At 48.2% G+C, this 18,725-nt stretch overlaps 1 protein-coding gene across 3 annotated transcripts in view; it reads left to right on the top strand.

Moving 5' to 3' along the window:
* Positions 1-18,408, top strand: part of GABRA3 (gamma-aminobutyric acid type A receptor subunit alpha3) — a 78,756-nt gene extending 60,348 nt beyond the window's left edge. For all 3 annotated transcript variants that reach the window (XM_029996743.1, XM_029996744.1, XM_029996742.1), the window contains exons 9-10: positions 1,936-2,147; positions 9,892-18,408. In XM_029996743.1, coding sequence (XP_029852603.1) covers positions 1,936-2,147; positions 9,892-10,221 — 542 coding nt within the window. In that variant the 3' untranslated portion in view covers positions 10,222-18,408. The remainder of the gene's footprint in view (positions 1-1,935; positions 2,148-9,891) is intronic.
* The last annotated feature ends 317 nt before the right edge of the window (positions 18,409-18,725 follow it).

Here is an 18,725-nt window from a genome sequence, read left to right as displayed (position 1 = left end):
ACAAAGCAGAGTGGGCATATATGGTACCACCTGCTCATGTTTTTGAATAAGACAGAAGGTGGTCTGGTTTCAAAGATCATGAAGCATTTTCTCTGTAACAAGAGTCATTATAGAAATACTCCCACAAACCCAACAAGGCTGATGTCCTCCTTTCTGGACCCTCTCCACAGGTCTGGACCTTGTTCCCATGCTGTGGACTGGAACAGGATGTGGGGATGGTCACAGGTGGTTCTGCACCCTTCTAAATGAACTAGAAGGGAATCATTATGGGTTTTGTGTTTACTGGGGCTTGTGAAATGTAGGTCATGAACAAGCTTTAAAATTTACAGTTGACCTCAGCTTCTTTCCGTTAGCACAAGGTTGCCTTCCTTTCCCTGGTGAGGCAAATCCTACAGTGATCCCCAGGATAGAGTGCAGCTGCAGGGAGCTGGGTGGTTAGTATGACCAAACTAGTTTGCACCATCCAGACTGCAAGACCTGCATTGAACTGTGGTAACAGTGAAGAAGAGAGGCTATGGCCCCTTGGCACCCACTTTTTGGTGTTTTAACCCAACAGAATGGAAAAGGGGAGGCTCAGGCAGAAACCATGTGGAAAATAGGACCAGCTCAGGCATATAGACAGTCATTAATGAACGTTCCTCACTCATCTATCTGTGAATCATTTGCAACTAAACCCCACAGAGTGCACAGCCGGACCCCATGTCTGTCCATGACCCAGGTGGGCTATTACATCTGCATTGGTTCTGGAGTACCTCTGCACTCCTGACACTGGGGGCGAGCCCTTCTCTGAGGATATTTGATTCCCTCCTATGTTATCCTGGGATTTGCAATTAGACAGGTTTCCTCGAGTAGCAGCTCAGACTGAGCAGGAAAGAGCTGACTGAAAAATTAAAACCTACCTTTGTGAAAAATATCTTTGCTCCCAAATTGCCTTGCTTTCCTATTAAGAAAATAATGAGAACTCCAATTTTTTATTCTTTTTTGCCCCTCAGAGCATATTGTCAACAATATTATTGAAACTCTTCAATTACCAGGAGAATGGCTTAGGGGAAGTGAAAATTAGTCAATATTTTTATAATGTTTTTAATGCATTTTTAATTGAAGAGCACATTATTGGGGAAAATGGATAGCAATGGTTGCTTGTTTTAAGGAAAAAAGCTTTAAATGGCATTTTGCAACAGATCATTTTTTTAAGATATATCATTGTGACACTCATTCTGGCAGCTTGGGCCACTGACGGGTGCCTGGTTGTGCAGACAGGACCCAGGATCCCAGATGTCCATCCATGCAGGTCACAAGACACTATTTCCAAAATGTTGAGAGAACCGCATTGGATAAGTGGCCAGTTTCTGGTCCTCCGTGAAGTTCCCAACCATCTGGCTGTCCTTTTTACTGTTATTTCATTATTTGTCTTTTATTGCAAAAGCAACCAGAGGCTTCTCCATGGCATATTCTACATGAGGGAGCTGGGTCTACCATCATGCAACTTACCCTACTAGCAGACAAGGAATTGAATGCAGGTGCCTACCTATGAGCTAGGACTCTTTTATAGTGAGCAGAGATCTAGTTGATGGAGTTTGGGCAAGATTAATTTCATCCTAATGCAGATGTTTGCCATTGATTATATGAATTGGAGATATTCAAAACTGAACCAGAGAAGGCCCTGAGCAACATGAAGTTGACCCTGATTTGAGCAGGGGTCAGACAAACTGACTTCCCTTCCAACCTGGACTGTTTTCGTTACTCTATGAGTTGCACCACAGACTTGTGCTAGGTAAGGCTCCCCTAATTACAGCAGGAATGTGGGCCACATGGCTTAGAGCATGGCTTCTAAATTTACATTATGGAAATGCCAACTGTGCGGTTTGAGGAGAAACTGGGTAGGTACGAGTATATGGTCTCACACCATCCTTGTCTCCTGCTGTGTTTCCATAGGTGTCACCACCGTCCTCACCATGACCACACTAAGCATCAGCGCAAGAAACTCGTTACCTAAAGTGGCGTACGCGACGGCCATGGACTGGTTCATAGCCGTCTGTTACGCCTTTGTGTTTTCTGCGCTGATCGAATTTGCCACCGTCAACTACTTCACCAAGCGCAGCTGGGCTTGGGATGGCAAGAAGGTGCTGGAAGCCCAAGAGATGAAGGTCAGCCCTGTGGCCAAGGCTGGGGGGGAGCGGGTGGTGAAGAAACACTGCACGAGAGAGCTGCGCTGGGGCCAGGAGTGGGTAACATGCAGCCCCGCAGCACTCCAGGAGGCTGGATGCTACTTACTGGGGTCCTCAGCTCAGGTCTCAACTGGAGTGGTTCTTGAGGGTCGAGGGAGGAAGGGCTTGGAGGGCTGGCCACCGTGCTTAGCTGGAGAAAAACACCCAGGCCTGACTGCTCACTTTTCCCTCCGTCCTTCTGCACGACCATTTGCCAGTGGAAACATGAATGCGTGCATGTTTTGGTCTTGCTCCACCAGTGGTCTCCTCTCCTTTCTTCTCCCTCCAACCCATAAATGCCACGCTCCATGTTGCTAGCATGCCACACAAACCCAAGTAGGCCATGGGATGCTAGCCTCACCAATGGAGATGGTCCTACTCTGCTGTGTCCCCTGTGGCTGGTATCCCCGACTGTAGGTCTCCCCTGGCACGGGCAAGCATGGTGCAGCGATGGGAAGGTCTAATGCTTGTGCTGTTGCCCGCAGCTGCCGGCAGCTGCTGCTTTGTAAGCTCGGGCAAAGAGGGTGGGTGGGAAGCAAGCAATCAGAAACGGCAACTGGCAGTAAATTAGTGCCTGGCATCACCCACGTTTTCCCTTCTCACTCGGGATCAGCCTCTCTGGCAGCTTCCTTCCTGACAGCCACCGCTACCCCTGCTCGTGCCCCCTCCCTCCTAACTGATTTAATCTCGGCTGCACAGAGAAATCGCTTACTGTAGCATGCTGCTCCTTGTTTATATTTATTGAATCAATTTGAAAATCAGCTTTGTCCTTGTTCTTGGTTCTGGAGCCTTTATATTTTTCTCCTTTGCATTTTAATGTGTTGTTTAAAATTGTTGTGGGGCTGTATGCAAATACCTGGCAGAATTGCAGTAACTTTTGGGAAGACAACAGCCAGTCATCTCTCTGGTGTGGAGGTCAAAGCAGGAGAACAGAGGCCTTATGGAGAACCACAGCCATCACTGGGTGTTGAATGCCTCTCTCTTGTGTTTCTTGGACTCTCTCTATCTGTTTGCTTTTGCAGCTGTGGTCTAAGCAACAGACTCACGGCAGAAAGGCTCCAGAGGAGGCCAGTTGATGGTCTTCCACTTCCATCATGAACAATAACGCTAATCTGGCCTCTAGAGATGAGAGAAGCCTTTCCCGGGTCATTGGCATGAGCGAAGGATCAGAACAGGTCCTCAAAGCAACCACGTCCCTTTCAGGGACAGGAAAATCAGCACTAAATCAGGATTCACTGACTCTGCTCAGCCTTGAGCAATTATGTGAACTGGGCACAGCCAAAAAAGCAGCAAAGGCTCAAAAGCTTCTATTTGTCACAGAAGAAGCACACTCCTTAATTTATTCATTGACCCAGCACTGCAAGACTAACAGTGCTGAAACAATAGGGTAAGAGCAGGCAGAATGTTTGTGCACATGGTAATCAAACAAGAAAACAAAGCAGGACCAGGAATGTTTCAGAGGGAGGGCTCTTTGCGAGTTTGCTGCTATTGGTATTATGCTGGAGAATCAGGAAGGACTCCAAATTTGGAGATGTTTTTTCAAGCTAACCCTAATCTTTATCTTAGAAGGCTAACCCGCTCCCATTCTCTGCAGCTCAGAGAGCTCCCTGAAGAGTAGTGGGCTTCCAGGGAGCTTGGGAATACGATGTGTCACCATATTTGCTTTTCACCTTTATTCCATTGAATATTTCCAAGCAGTGAATTTGCTACGCAATGAAGGTGCCTCATTGGCTCAGTTTCAGCCTTTAATTAGCTCTTCTTGAAACAATTGACAAGCCAGGTGGTGGAAACCACAAAAGAAAGAGGAGGCAAAAGAATAACTATTGGCATTTTAAAGTGTTTGTATCAGGAGTAAAACTACCAGTGACAAGCCCAGGCTGAGCCCTGGTCTCTGGAGAGCCTTCCCCCCAGCCAAAAAGAATGCTTTTTATTGATGTGATGGCAAGGATCCTCACTCCAGGTTTGATTGTTTCATTGCATGAACATGAAAAAAAAATCAATAAGCATCAGCCCTTCCCTCACCTCAAATGTAGGCAGCAGCAATGCTTCCCATCCCATTTGAAAGAAATCACTACCTTGCAAAAGCTGCTGGTTGGTGACAGGCACTCCCAGCATGTTCACTCTCTCAGGGCTGGTTCCATTCTGTCATTCTCCCCTTCAGCCAACCCATCAGTTTAGATGGGAACAGAGCATTTTTTCTGGTAGAATCTAACATGATGGGCTGATCTTGGTGAATTGCTGATCTCTGCATCATAAATGATCATGATGATGTTCTGTCTATAGCCACAGCTGGGTTGTGGTTCTAGCTGGGAGATACTCTGCACATTCTCTGCAGTTCTCCTCTAATGAAAGGCAGGCAGATATCACCATAGATGTTACCAAAAAGTCCCTTTACCACGCACTCTGGTAAGATTTGACTAATGCTTCTTGGATCCAAATATTTTTCAAGCCTTTCCTGCCTGCCACCAGTAATCGCTAATTGTGGATGAAGGATTTCCTCTCCTTTTGTATGGCAGAGTGGCTGCAACCAACCTAGAGGTACAGATCAAATTGGAGAGAGGTATCTGGATCCAGTGTGGAAAACTCATTAGTAAAGATGATTTTAAAAAAAACATCATCAGGAGGAAGGTGGGAGATGGCAGTAGTTGGGGAGGAGTGAGAGGCCAAAGAGATTGAAAGATGAGTGGTTTCAGTAGCCAGCAAAGCTCTCTATCTCCAGCATCCTCAAAATATCTTGTTAAAAGGATCCACTTCAGGACAGAAGGGCTGTGTCTGAACAGAATGAGATCCATTCATCCATCCATCCCATTCCATCCATCCATCCCAACCATAAGGATGGCCATCTCTTGAGCCAACAAGGTCACTTTCTGAGCAGCTGTTACAGTGAGGATCCAGAGGGACAACCATTAATGGTGACTTTGCCACTGGGAAACTCATGAAGTCTGCAAGGATGACAATTACCAGGGAGTTCCCTGCAAAGAACTGTTGTCTGTTCCTCAGGATGGAAGATGCTTTGGATCTTTGGAAGACGCTTACTTAAACCCACTTCTGCCTGCAATGCCATGTCTATGCATAAAATCTGGTTTAGCTCTGTATCTGTGCTTGTGTGACATTGCTCTGAAATCCTGGGTGGCAAGAATCAACAAAAACAATACAAGTAGCTGCAGTCAGACACATGAAAACAAGGAAAGACACAGTTTGGATGGAGGAATAGTCCTGGATCTTTATCCTTCTCATCTGTAAGACAATAATCCTGTAGTGCATGGTGAGAAGGTTAGGTCCAGGCTTTTTATATACTTTTCACATGTCTTTTCACTTAGAGAAAGTCACCAAAAAGCATCCTCCAAACTTCTCTTGATATGATCATCATGGTTTTCTTTCTTGTATTTTGGAAGTGACAGGGATGCTCACCATTTGCACTAGGTGCCTTTTCCACTGACTAAAGCCTAACTTTTTGTCCAACTCACTCTTCAGCAATTCTAAAGTTTGTCCCTTGATCCAGGTCACTTGGGAATCATTCTTCTTTCTCCTTTGTTTCTTTCCATTTGTGACATCTTTGTTTCAATTCCCTCCTTGCCAACAGAGAGGAACTAGAACCAACCTTGACAGGCCACCCTTTTCCACCAGTTTGAAGTCTTACAGACTCATGGGGTGGTTCAGACCCATCCTTTTTTTCTGCCTCACTATGGTAAATATGTTTTTGCTGGGACTTTCCCTTGCTGACCGTGCTCTGCAGCCCATGTGTCCTTTGTCCTACTACACTTGCAATCACCTGTAGCTCTTCATAGCACTGCAAGTGATTTATGTTCTCAACATCTTCACTAGAGTCCATGTATCATTCGACAACATTTCACTGTCTTGCTCTCAACACTATCTGCGTGGTGTATTGGGCTGATTATTAACTCCGTCCAACCTCTGAGTCTGTCTGGTGATCCAGGGAGCATAAGATCATTGGGCTCAGTCCCACGTAATCTGAATGAAGAGATGGGAGGGATGAGTGATGCCAAAGGCTACACCAGTGGCTGACAGTAACCTGGCATTGATGTAGCCTGCTTGTTAATGCCAGATTGCATTGTTTGGAGTCTTTGCCTCTGCTCAGGGTACAGGCATCTCAGTGTAAAACACTTTGCGGCTATTATCTGATAGGATCAAGTCTCTGGCACGCTGCTGAGGCGAACTTTGGCTGGCATGAGGAAGGAGTGACATGTTTGCTGGAACAGCAACTGCAGTTGTTGGGCTTTGAATTATAGGATACAAGTATGTCAGAGACTAGAGCTGCTTGGAGATCATTAAAGTGACTTTTCTGTAGAATGGCAAGTGGCAGATACCTTGCATTTCTCAAGTACTGAAGATATTAGTGACGGTGACCTTCAGAGTGGCCTGTCAGAGGGATAGTGCTTCCAACCCAAATTTCTAGCCGAGAAGCAGGTGCAGAGAACTGTATCTACAGCACATCATAGGCAGAACCAGTAGTTCCCATAATTTAGACGTTCAGCCATTAGCTCCTCAACAGAAAGGCTTGAAGACAAGAATATTTAACAAAAATGCTGTTATTTTCCAGTATGTGTGTTGTGGAAGAACTTGTCAGACTGCAATATCCAGGGAACATATTTATCTCTAGACCAGCTTTCACAGCTTTTCCCTCAGGAGAGCAGCGCAGGGGCAGCTTTGTGCAGAGGTTCAGTCTCCCTGTGCCCAAACAGGGCTGTAAATGCAGGAATTGCTTTGCAACATAGATGTTTTAAATGGGACAAGTTTTCAAAGCAAATGTGGGGTTGCCTGCTGTTTTTCTACTCTTTCCTTCTGTTTCAGTAGGTCGTGGAACTCCTCACAGATAAAGATGCAGGGGGAAGGCTGGGGGCTACTTTGCAGCTGACAGCAATAAGCACATTTTGCTTTGTTTGATTGTCAAAATCTTGCCCGAAACACTTGTAAAGCACAAGCCAGTAAACTTCAGACTGAACCATTTCTTCTGACATCTCAGGAGCAGAGCACATCCAGAGCACACACATGTGCCTTGGTGTAGGCGGTGTGTGCTCTGGGTGCTTCCCAAAGGCTACCCAGCCTCCCAGCTCTGACCAGGGCAGAAGACTCCATAGGCAGCTGGAAAAAGGCCCTGGCTGTAGGCTCCCAAGCCTCTGCAGTACCTGAACAGCTTCATCTGAGGTCCAGAGAAGCCCAAGTTGATGCTGGGGGGCTCTGGATCACACTAATAGGAGCAGTAGCTTGCTATCACCATCCACAGCATTCATATTTGCCTGACTTTACTCTGTTTCAGCCTGCTGTTTTCAGATGCCTTTGGCCAGGCAAGACGAATCCACTTTCCAAGCTCTGGGGCAGAAAAGCTAGCCAGGTTGAAAATGTCATGTCACTTGTAGTCATCTTATTCCTGTAACAAATAACACAGCTGATTAATACTAAAATAATCACAGTGCACTTCAAATTACATTCTGTGAACAACAATCTGTTTTTCATTTCATTACTGATTATTAATTATTTTATTACCTCCTGTAGCTCTGTTAATAAGTAATCATACTTAAGCATATTTAAATGTTTTAGAAGGTGAAACATCTTTAGTCCTTTATTTGCTTCTTGTCAGCTCTTTAGCAGGAAAAGTTCACCTGCTGTGCAGGGGGTACAAGTTAACATGGCTTTAATGATTGCAGAAATCAGTTGCTCAGTTAATCGTTAAAGATCATAACACCCACTCCCATAAAAGACTACGAATATGGTCTGATCAGTGGTTTAATCTGATCTGGAGTCTGAAGGCATTTAGACCTCCTTCTAACAGCAAGTTAATTTCTGTAATTGCTGGCATTATTACGAGGCTGTAGGCCTGGCTATGATGTTATTGGAGGGGGGTTTAAAGATTGCACAGAGGTCTGCTTTTAGTGTTCCTCTGAAAATCACTGTGGAAAATTATTTCCTAAGGTACCCAGAAATATCCATGGTGATTGTGGACACATTTAAACTGGAAGTACAGTATGAAAGCTAAAGCCCTTGGAGTATCTCTGCAGAGCAGACTGGGCTAATGTGGCCTTTGGAGCTCCCAGTGCTACCCAGCTATGGTGTCTGCTACCAGTTCCCAGGCTAGGGTAGGGAGATGTATAGGTCCTGCTGGCTGCACACTCTCCCTTTCTCCTGACGATCACTTTGTACATAGTTCCCTCACACGTACATGCAAGACCGTGCCAAGCACCCCTGGGAAATGCCCGGATGAGCCTTACCTTGTGTTTCAATTGCTTATGAATAGAAAATGAGATCCAAAGTCACACCTCATTCTGAGTTTAGGTATTAGATTCCCACCATGAGTCGTTGCTGTATCTAATGCTGGCTCTTCTGTAATTACAGTGGACACCACATGGAGTACATGAGTGCTGGGATGTGTAAGATGCCTGATGTTTGCATATGAATAGATTTCATTCAGTGGGCTTCTCCTGGTAGACCTGGATTGCTTTATATGATATGGTCTATGGTGCAGCTGGTCTCAGGCCCCTGACAGCAACAGGAAGATCCCCAGAGTGGGGGTAACACCTATCATGACTTCCTAGCTCCGTCTTCCTGTCCACTCATCTTCATTAACATCTGAACTGTCTGTCTTCAGCATCTTCCATCATCCTTCAGTACATCGTGTCTGTCACGTAAGTGCCTCTTTTGCCATTTGCTATGCAAGCTCTCCTTCCTTCCCCATGGACAGCATGGCTAGTCCTGAAATCCAGGGCTAGTGCAAATGCCTTCTATCTGTTCTGCATCTTACCTGGGTAGGTCATGAGGTGCTCTAAAGGGTCCCAGAGAAATTTTGGACATTGTGATGTTAAATTGTGAGGTATTCCTGTGAGGTATTCGGGGCACTGAGGCAGTGTATGATACGGCCTTGTAATATGATGCAAAAATATTGCAATGCTGTCACCCACATTCTTAAAGCCCCACTGGCTTTCTACTACTACTACTAAGAAAAAAAAAGAACTATAATCCTCTGTGATGTCTCCTCCTCTCACCTGACCCAGCAAGCAGGCCAGCAAAGCAGAAGATCAAACTCTTCCTCCAGGATGACTACACGGGGTGTCATTCTTTTCTAGAGACTACATTCCTGCATCGTCTTTCCATGGCTGAACCTTACATTTAACAGAAAACACTGCCCAGTTGAGAGACAAAACAAGGAGTCTGTATAGTTAGAGCCTTCATTCACTTATACTAACCTGGTGATACGCAACATAGACCTGGCAGCCCTCAGCCAATCAAGGAGTCACCTGTCTGGGGCAGCTACTACTCAAGCGCAGCTGCACACACCTTTTTATACAACTACTCTGATCTAAGGGGCTGCAAGGAGGCTACAAACCCAGCTAGTGGCTTCAGTTACTTGACTTGCAGCAGGACCTAGCTGCCGGGCCAGGACCTCTTTGTGCTACGTGCTGCATGCCAGGCTTACACAGAGTAGCTGGTCCACCCTAGTCCAGCACTTCCTTATGCTCCAGCAGCCCTCAAGTGGCAGATGTCATGGGTTCTGGCCATCTTCTCACCACATCTTCCTTCCCTTCCACAATGCCTTCTTGGTCTCTTGCTCCTCACACCCTTTTCCATCTTCTCATCTGGGCAAGCAGGTAAACTCAGAGGACAAAATGTTCTCCATGCAATTCTACAGTCACTTCACCTCAATTATGTTTTTTTCTTCCACCTTCCCTAGAAAAAAGAGCCAGTGGCACTAGCGAAGAAAACCAACAACACCTACAACATTGTTGGCACCACATATGCCCTCAACATTGCCAAGGACCCTGGCCTGCCCACCATCTCCAAGAGTGCTGCTGCCACTGCTACTGCCACCAACGTACCCCCCAAGATGCCCCGCATAGAGGAGAAGCTCCCAGAGAGTAAGAAGACATACAACAGCGTCAGCAAGGTAGACAAGATGTCCCGCATCGTCTTTCCAGTCCTCTTTGCCATTTTCAACTTGGTCTACTGGGCCACATACGTAAACCGGGAGTCAGCTATCAAGGGAATGATCCCCAAACAATAAAACCAGTCACACAAACCTTCCATCAGTGAGCACCATCCAGGCAGGAATTCTCCAGGGCTTTCTTCTTTCCTGTTTTGTTTAATTATTATTGTTCATTTGATATTATTATTATTAGATCGTTCTTTTATAATGTAAACAAAACTGTGATTTTAATTTAATCCCTTATACTTTAGTTTCATTTTACTTTGATGACGAAAGGAAAAAAAAAAAAAGGATCATAACAAGTTGTGCCTCTAACATCGTGAGTCTGATGTCCCTCATCTGTCCAAGTCACCCTGTGCTTCCATTTCTCCTCCTCTACCTCCTGCCGTTCGCATGGTCTGCATGCCACTGCCATTCCACGCTCCACTCTGCTGGGGGCTGCTGCTGCAGTCCACCCCCCTCCTCCTCTTCTGCGATGGACTGCCCTAGCATGGTGGATGCTCCTGGTGGCCTGGGCTCAAGGATCTGGAGGCCTCCAGAGTCAGCCTGTCAGCTGGGCTGCTCTTCAGTGCCTGGCACTTTGTGCTAGGTGGCACTGCCCAGGCTGTGGATGCAGGTGAGCTGGTCCACTGAGGGAGCAGTGCAGTGTGGGCCAGCTTGTAGCCCAATGCCTGCTGGGGGCAAACCCACCATTGCTGTGGTCCATGGAGCCATTGCAGTGCTGGAACAGGGTGGCAGCATCTTGTAGGTATGTACAGGGCTTCTTCCTCTCTGTCTTCACCAAACCCAGCTGCTGGTTTCCTCCGTGCCTCTCCCCAGACAAGAACTGGTGAGAAAGGTCTTGTCTGTCTGCCATCCTGCACTCCTGGGACAATTCATGTTAGAGGGTGGGGTGGTTCCTACCAGAGAAATAATTTTTTCCAGGGTCAGTCAGGAAGTGAAGACAGGAGCTTTATAATGCCTTGGAGGAGATAGTAGCTGTGAGGCCGCACGCATTCAGCATCAGGACTGGAAGCCGTAGAGTTCGTGTTCACATGGGTGGTTTATCACTTTCTCTTGGCCCAATCCACTTATCCTTCTTGGCATCTCCTCTCTGTCCCCGCCCCTTCTTCCAGCTCCCCATTCATCTTCCTTTGGCTACTCAGCAGCCCTCTGTAGTATCGCACTGCTCGTGGGTGGATTTAGTCAAAGAAGCCCCTGCGTCTCAGGTAATCCACACTGACAGGGAGGAGCACAGCCCGGGAGAGTCCAGCTCATGGTGCATCCCTGCTCCGGTGCACCAGAGCAGCAGCGATGTTGGTTCAGGCCAGCTCGGGTGCAGGCTGTTTCCTGTGGGACACACTGGGGCCACCTGTGGGGGTGAGTCAGGGGACAGTCGGTCCCCAAGTACCTCCCTGCCCCTGCTGAACAGCATCCTCAGCACCACGGGAGAACAGCAGAAGGCACTCTTCGAAACAGCAGGGTGATACTGCTGTCCCGGAGAGCCATGTGAGCCAGGTGCCATCCCACAAAGCCATTGAGATAAGACCCAACTCTAACACCTGCACGCTCTTCCAAGGAAAGTCCTCCAGTGCCTTGGAGAGAGGCTTTTTCTCCCTTCCTGGTCACTACAGTCAAGGACCCAAACCAGTGGTCGTCCCCTTCCCAGCAGCAGCACAAGATGGTGGCATCCAATCATATGTCCCCACTCCCTGGTGCCCAGACCCATGGACACACTGTCCTGCTACAAGGAAGGACATCCTCTGCCTGGTGAGTTCTCATCCCTAGGCCGTGGGCAGCACTGATCCTGCCAGCAGCCCTGCTCCCAGGGTGGGATGCACCCCCTCTTTCCTGGCCCCCCTGAGCTGCCCTCAGCACATTTCAGGTACATGCAGACAGGCCGAAGCCCCAGCACCCCCAAGGTGATGTCTTCAGTATTGCTTTGAGCCGCTGTGCCCAGTTCAGTTTACCCCTGCCCATGCAGGAGCAGGGCTGAGCACAAGGCACAGGATTTGCCCCACCTGGAATATCCATGGGGATGGCAGGATGGAGTGTGGGAGACCAGGCCACTTTGTCCTGCAGCGTGGGTGACACTGGTGCGTGTCCTGCCCATCCCTAACCAATCTTGCTGGCTCAACAGCAGTGCTGTCGCTCCCCCTGCCTACAGCTGCGGTGAGGAGAGGAGCCCTGAGACATTTAGCTCAGCCCCCATTGTGTTCAGTCCACAAGTGCGTCCACGCCAACAGGCAGCATCAGGCAAGAGGTGGCAACCTCCCCGCCCAAGCCGATGCTAAGGAAACTAGCTCTCTCCCCATCCTCCCCCACAGCATCCGCACCCCAAACTGGCCATGACATTTCTACAGTGCCTTTCATCATCGAGGGCTCCCTGCTGGGTGGTGAAGAGGGGAAAGCCCAGGAGCTCTCCCTCTTTGCGCCCAGCATCGGGTTGTCGGAGCAGAGGGAGAGTGCACCATCCCCAGCCCTTCTGCTGAGCAGGGGGGACATCCCGGCTGCTTTTGCACCTGGGGCACCCAGTTCCTCCTGGCACTGGCCTCCTGCTGCTGCTGCTGCTGCTGCAGACACCCCGCTCCGACAGCCCGGCCGCCCCAGCACTGCCCTGCCGCGGCCCCGTACCCCTCGCCACCGAGGTTCCTGTGCTCCCTCCATGCGAGCACCGTCCCCTCCAGCAGCGAGTGCCATTGCTGCCACCCTTCTGCTCCCCGGGCTTTCCGGTGGCAAGTGCTACACTAACCAGCCATGAGGCTGTTTGTTTTGGAAACTACTTGGATGTCATTTTCTTAAATAAGCTAGATGAAGTGTATCTCATAAAACATTCATGTCACTATAATACTCAGGCCTAAGTGAATGGAATAGAAACCCTATAAAAAGCAAAACAAACACAATAAAATGGTAACAAAGAGTATATTGTGTTTACTAATGGAATTACATCAAAGGCAAGTTTAAATACAGGATCCAGTGACTTAGCTGACTTGAGCTGGCCTCGGCGTAGAGGTGGTCTCCTCTGCAAGCCTGGGCATTCCCCAAAATCCCCTCTACCCCGAGGGCCACGTCCTACTGCACATTGCCTTGCTACGTCTCCCTGTGTCTGTTGATGCCTGCTTCATAGAGCTCTCCGTAAACTGTCAGGTCTTACCATCAGCTTCTTGGCAGCCCAAGCACCTGCAGGCACTGCCTTTGTTGCCCGCCCAGGGCACAGTGCAGCAGGGTGATGCTCAAGGTGCCGGGACTGGACCTCTCTGCAGTGCCAGGGACAGTACTGGGGCAGCATCTGAGCCTCTTCGCTTCCTGCGGGTGATCCGACCTGTCTCGCCGAACTGTTGGGGTGAATCTCCTGCCAGTCTCTTCCCCCAGTCCTTTCCTCCCTGCAACGCCAACACGCTTGTCCCTCCCCAGGACACAACCCACCGATCTGGCTTGTCGGTGACACCCATCTGCTGGCTCATCTTTGCTCTTCCTGACTCCAAAAACTTTGCTCTCTGCCTGATAAAAGGCTCCCTTCCTGGATCTGTGTTAGCACGCCTTGAAAGCCAAGTCTATTCCCACTGAAGCCTGGCACTGGCTTCAAGTCTTTTTGCCAGCTGGAAGCAGAAATACCGGCATCCTTTGGTTAAAGACAACAAACCAAACAGGATTTGTAGTTTGGCTTCCAAGCAGGGAAGCATTTTGGGAAGATAGTTATAAATAAGTGGTTTAACATCTCCTGCCAGCAGACATCACAGAGAAGATAATGTTCTTTTTTTTTTAAATCTGTCAGCAGCTCAAATTGGGACGTTTCCTTCCCAGCTAACACCAGGCTGCTGATGGGGGCTTCATCTAAGGGCACGCCGGGCCGGAGCTAACCTAGCATCAGTTACTGGGGTTTACTGCTTGCTGTGATAGTATCTAAGGGCTCCATTTTTATAATTGTTCCTGTATAGGAATAGATCTGTACATGGCCATTGATAATCTAATCCACAGTTGTGCACGGAGTGGCCACTTCATTTTGCTGTGAACCTCAGTACTCCAATATTTCTTTTCTTCTGGCAAGGCCCAAAGCCTCCCTGACTTGATGAGCATCTCCCAGGCAGGAATTAGAAGTCTTTGCGGGTGATAAAAATGATCTGTTCAGTCTGTGCTCCCGTTTTGTAGCTTGCACCACCTGGGACACAAACAGTGCAGTCCAAGCCTGCAGTTGCAATTCTCCTGAAAATGTCAGACGGACATTTTGGTGCTGGCAGCTTGCCTCTTCCCTCCTCTGAAACTGCACATGGGCAAAAGCAGTGTGGCTTTCAGGAGCTCTGTGCCCCGGGGAGGCAGGGGACGGTTCGGCTGAGGTCCTCTGAGCGGGCAGGGGAGGCAGCACGTGGTGGCTGTAAGCGCCGTGTTAGTGCTGTGACATTTCTGCAGGGTGACATGAGAAGGATGGCGGAGAAGTGGTCCCTTGGTGCCACCTGTTCTTCTAAAGGGCTGATGGAGTTATCCCCATACAATACCTCGAAGCTTCTTGAACGTCACCGAGCAGGACTGTGACACCCGAGACAGAGCTTCCCAGTTCTCCTCCATGCACCAAGCTCAACATAAGCAAAGCTGGCTTCGCCACTCCCTAGGTTTCACAGATAAGTGCTGTGGCCAACACAGCTCACCCCTGTCCTGATCCTCGCCAGCTCAGTGGCAGTGGCAGTGTCCTAGTTTTTTTGCTGTAGGACATCTCCTGTGCAAGCAGACCCCAATGCTTGCTGTTCGCAGACACAAGCCATGCATGCAAACAAGGTCACGACCAGTCTGTTTCTGCAAGCCTGTCCTATGGACACAAGGTCTATTCATTTCTCATCTGCTGCCTTGATTTCTTCTGTCCATATCTTGGATTCCTTTCAGCCATCCCTTGGGGGGATTAAGGGCTGCATCACGTAGCAGGAAGGGGTTTCTCTTGCTCCAGATCACCTCACATTGGAACACCCTCTGTTCTGCTAAGAACCTCTCTGAGACCATCAGAAACCTAGAGCTGTTGCCTGTCCTGGAGGGTGCTGTAGAAACAGCCTCTTCGCAGTTCTCTTTGCAGCTGCTGGAGGAACAGAGCAGTTAAACACACACTGCTGTTAAAGGAAGGATCACAGTCAAAGGTGAGTGGGTATTGAGGACAGGTACCGCACTCCCCCAGCGTGCCAGGGCATGCCATGAGCAGGAGAGGACCAGGCAGCTCCCGATAGGTTCACCTGGGAAACGGTTTGACAGGGATGTGCTAGTGTCCCCCCTTCCACATGCTTGGTCCTGGGGGTGGTGGAGAGCCGGTGTGGGGCTGAACCGTCACAGCATCCGGCCAGCCCTCGCTCCAGGCCCTCTTCCCCAAATTGTATGCTTCTCAGGGGCCACACTTTAACCCACCTGATCAAATATCTGTGTGGATTTTGCAGATTGGAGAGAAACAACATTCCCCGGACTCCTTGGTGGCTGTTGGGGGTGGGGAGGGCTCAGCCAGGATGACGGGCACATTCATGAAAACATAAATGCTCTGTTAATGTCAAAGTAGGGAGAAAAAAAAACCCAAACAATTCACCAATCCTCTCTCCATATCAAGCTAAACTACTCCTGAAGGCATTTTTGGCAAGATGCCACAACACGGATGAGACTGATGGCTTCCAGGTATAAATACTTACTGTTTGACCTTGTTATTGTTCAGTCAGCCAAAGGATTTTACATATATATATATATATATATATGCATATGTGCATGTGTATACTTATGCTCACAAACTCTTTATACCTAAAAGTCAAACCTCCTTCTCTTTGAAAGAGAAAATGACCACTTTCAATTACTTTACTTCCCTCTCATTCTCTTTGCTAAATCTTCTGGAAAGAGGTGCATCCCTCTCCGCTGGTCCTTATATGGCTTTGGGAGGCACAGGGAACAAAGGGAGCAAGGGAGCCCACGCTGGGCTCTTGGTGCGGGCTTGCTGCCTGGACCAAGGTCACTGCTGGCAGTGCTGCCCAGCACCTTTCAGGAAAACTTAGTCCCAGATGTCATAACTTCTCCAACACAGCCCTTGTCCTGTCCGGGACACTAGGATGTTCCCAGGAAGGCGAGCATGGCTTTTCAACAGCTGAATACCATAAGCAATTAGTCCTCAGCCCATAGCACAACCAGGGAATGTGTAGTTGAGCATTGTAAAGGGTTGTGAGGTCTCCACCCTGAGCCTGCTTCAGGAGGGAGCACAAAACCTGGTGGGATCCATTCCAGCTGTCCCTGGTCAGAGAAACACCGCAGGTAGGGGCTGCACCTCAGCTTGGGCTGTTCTGCAAAGCAAAGGGAAGTGCTGGCCCTTGGCCACTGCTTGCTGCTCATCCAAGTGGGATGTGCTGATACGTGACTATGCGCTAGTTGTGGGAGGGGTCAGCAAAAGCATAGGCCTTTGCTGCCACTGTGTCCTGGACCCGCACCTGATCTCAGCTCAGCACACGCAGGACCAAAGACAGATGCTGGGCAGCCTGTGAGCGGTGGGGTCATGGTAAGTCAGCGGTGTGCAGCCCCTAGCATGGTGCCCAGCATCAGCTCCCTTAATGTCACCCCTTCGTCTGCCCCTGTCTTAGAAGAAACGTTTAGGCAGTGATCCTGCAACTGCACTCATAGCTCCTATATATTCCCTCCTCTGCTGCTGGAGAAAGGTTCTTGCGGTCAGCGGCAATTGCCACCTGTGCCTTGTGGTGTCCCAGCCATGAGAATGAAGGATGTCACCACACATAAGCAAACAAAGCTGGTTCTCTTTCTGGGTGTATGCCTGCCTCCCACCATGGGAATCTGTGCTGCTTTAAACAGCAGAGAGCCTTAGGCTTGGATTAGTCCTAATGTTTGACCTGTCATCCTTCACTACAAGCGGGGTTATGCTGGTTTTTGCTCATGAAGCTCAAGCTCTAGGACAAAATATGATGTTCTAGCTACTCTTTCCTATTCCCCACTGTCCTGGTCCCCACCAGTGCAGATCTCTTCTGCACACAGCTTTAACAATCCCATCTGCCTAGAGAGGGAAGCCTGGTCCCAGGTTTGCTACGTGAGCCAGGATGTTCCCACAGTCTTCGAAGGCTCTTGGCTCTTCTCTGCACTGCTGCTTGAAGGTCCTGTCAACTTGATAAGTCCATTGGCTCATGTTACACTGCTAGCAGCTCTGTTTCCCCTGAAAAGTCTGTCAATTCCTCCTATTTTTTTGCAGGGCACCCAGCAAATGTAACAGCAATCATACATTGAATGATTTGATTTTTGCAACCACAAAAAGTAGGGGCAGAGTTGGGAAACCTGAGTCATTGCCACATTGCCTTTGCCACGTTGTATTTAGAGTTGAAGGGCTCTTCTCGGTTGTCAGAAGGGAGTTTCTCAGCCCACCAAATCTAGTCAGGTGGCCACAAGTATCCCTTCATCAACTAGATTTTCACTGTTGACTGACTTGGGGATAGCCACAGGCAAATGTCCTATCTGAAGGTGAGGGCACCTGCTGCTTCTTTAGCTGCAGCCCTGGTGCCCAGGCTAGGGAAAGTTGCATTAGCATCACTCCAGGGCAGCCCATCATGGGAAAGAGCACACTGCAAAAAATTGCCAGAGAATACGCTCATTTTCACTCCCTCAGGTTCAATCTGTGCCCCAGTATGTCTTCTGCTTTGTTTTCCATCTTGTGAGACTCTTCACTATGAGAAAGAATCTAGCCGGCAGCAGTTTAATGCATGACAATCCTGTTATTACAGCTGTAAATAATTAACAACTAGAAAAAATGCATTTTTTAATTTTTTTGTTGACTTTATTTTCTCTATTGACTAGCTGGTATCCACTCTCTTAAGGGATTTCTCATGGAAACTGTGACCTTTCTTCTCTCTCTCTCTCTCTCTCTGATTTGTGTTTCAAATGCTTTTTGGTGCAATGTTCAATGCCTGTTTGTATTTTTGAATTGTATTTTTCAACCTTTGCCGGAAAAAAAATTTTGCCCATTCTAATTGGCAGGATTTTGAGTCCTGCAATTTTTTTCAGCTTTTAGCTTTTTCAATAAGTTAAAGCAACAGAAAAATGTCTCAAAAAATTACAATGAAGTTCTGAAGAGAGATTAGAAAACATCAGAAACAAGAACTACATGAATAAGATCAGCAAGCTGAGTGGAGGAGGAGGACTCTCTGACCACCTACTAACCTCCTGATCTAACACACAAGGCAGGACTAGACCTCTTCACTGAATTAAATCACTCCGCTTTTCCACTCTACCCACTCTCTCGAACTCCAATCAAAACAAATAAAAATTCATATTTTAAAAAAATCTGTGTAATTGTTTTTTCCATGGTCTGTTTCTCAAAGCCAAATGATGTTGACATACAAAGGGATGGGGAGCCTGGGGAGACAGTCCTCTGGGCTTCAGGCTACCTGCACATCTGGGGAGTTTGTCCCAGTGATGAGCAGACAAGCTACCCATGAAAAAATAGGTATTTGGGGGGAAAATAAAAGAGCTTGAAAATATTCCATAGTTCCCATCATGTCGTGTGTAAAACATTTTCCCTTCTGATGGCAGGGGAGTGGAGGGCACAAGGTATGTTCAAGGCAAATTGGCTGGGGAGTTTGGGAACCAACTCAAAGATG

This window comes from Aquila chrysaetos, chromosome 21, assembly GCF_900496995.4.
Source record: "Aquila chrysaetos chrysaetos chromosome 21, bAquChr1.4, whole genome shotgun sequence".
NCBI lineage: Eukaryota > Metazoa > Chordata > Aves > Accipitriformes > Accipitridae > Aquila > Aquila chrysaetos.
Note: the sequence above shows the minus strand (reverse complement) of the source record. Positions and strands in the feature narration are given on the sequence as shown.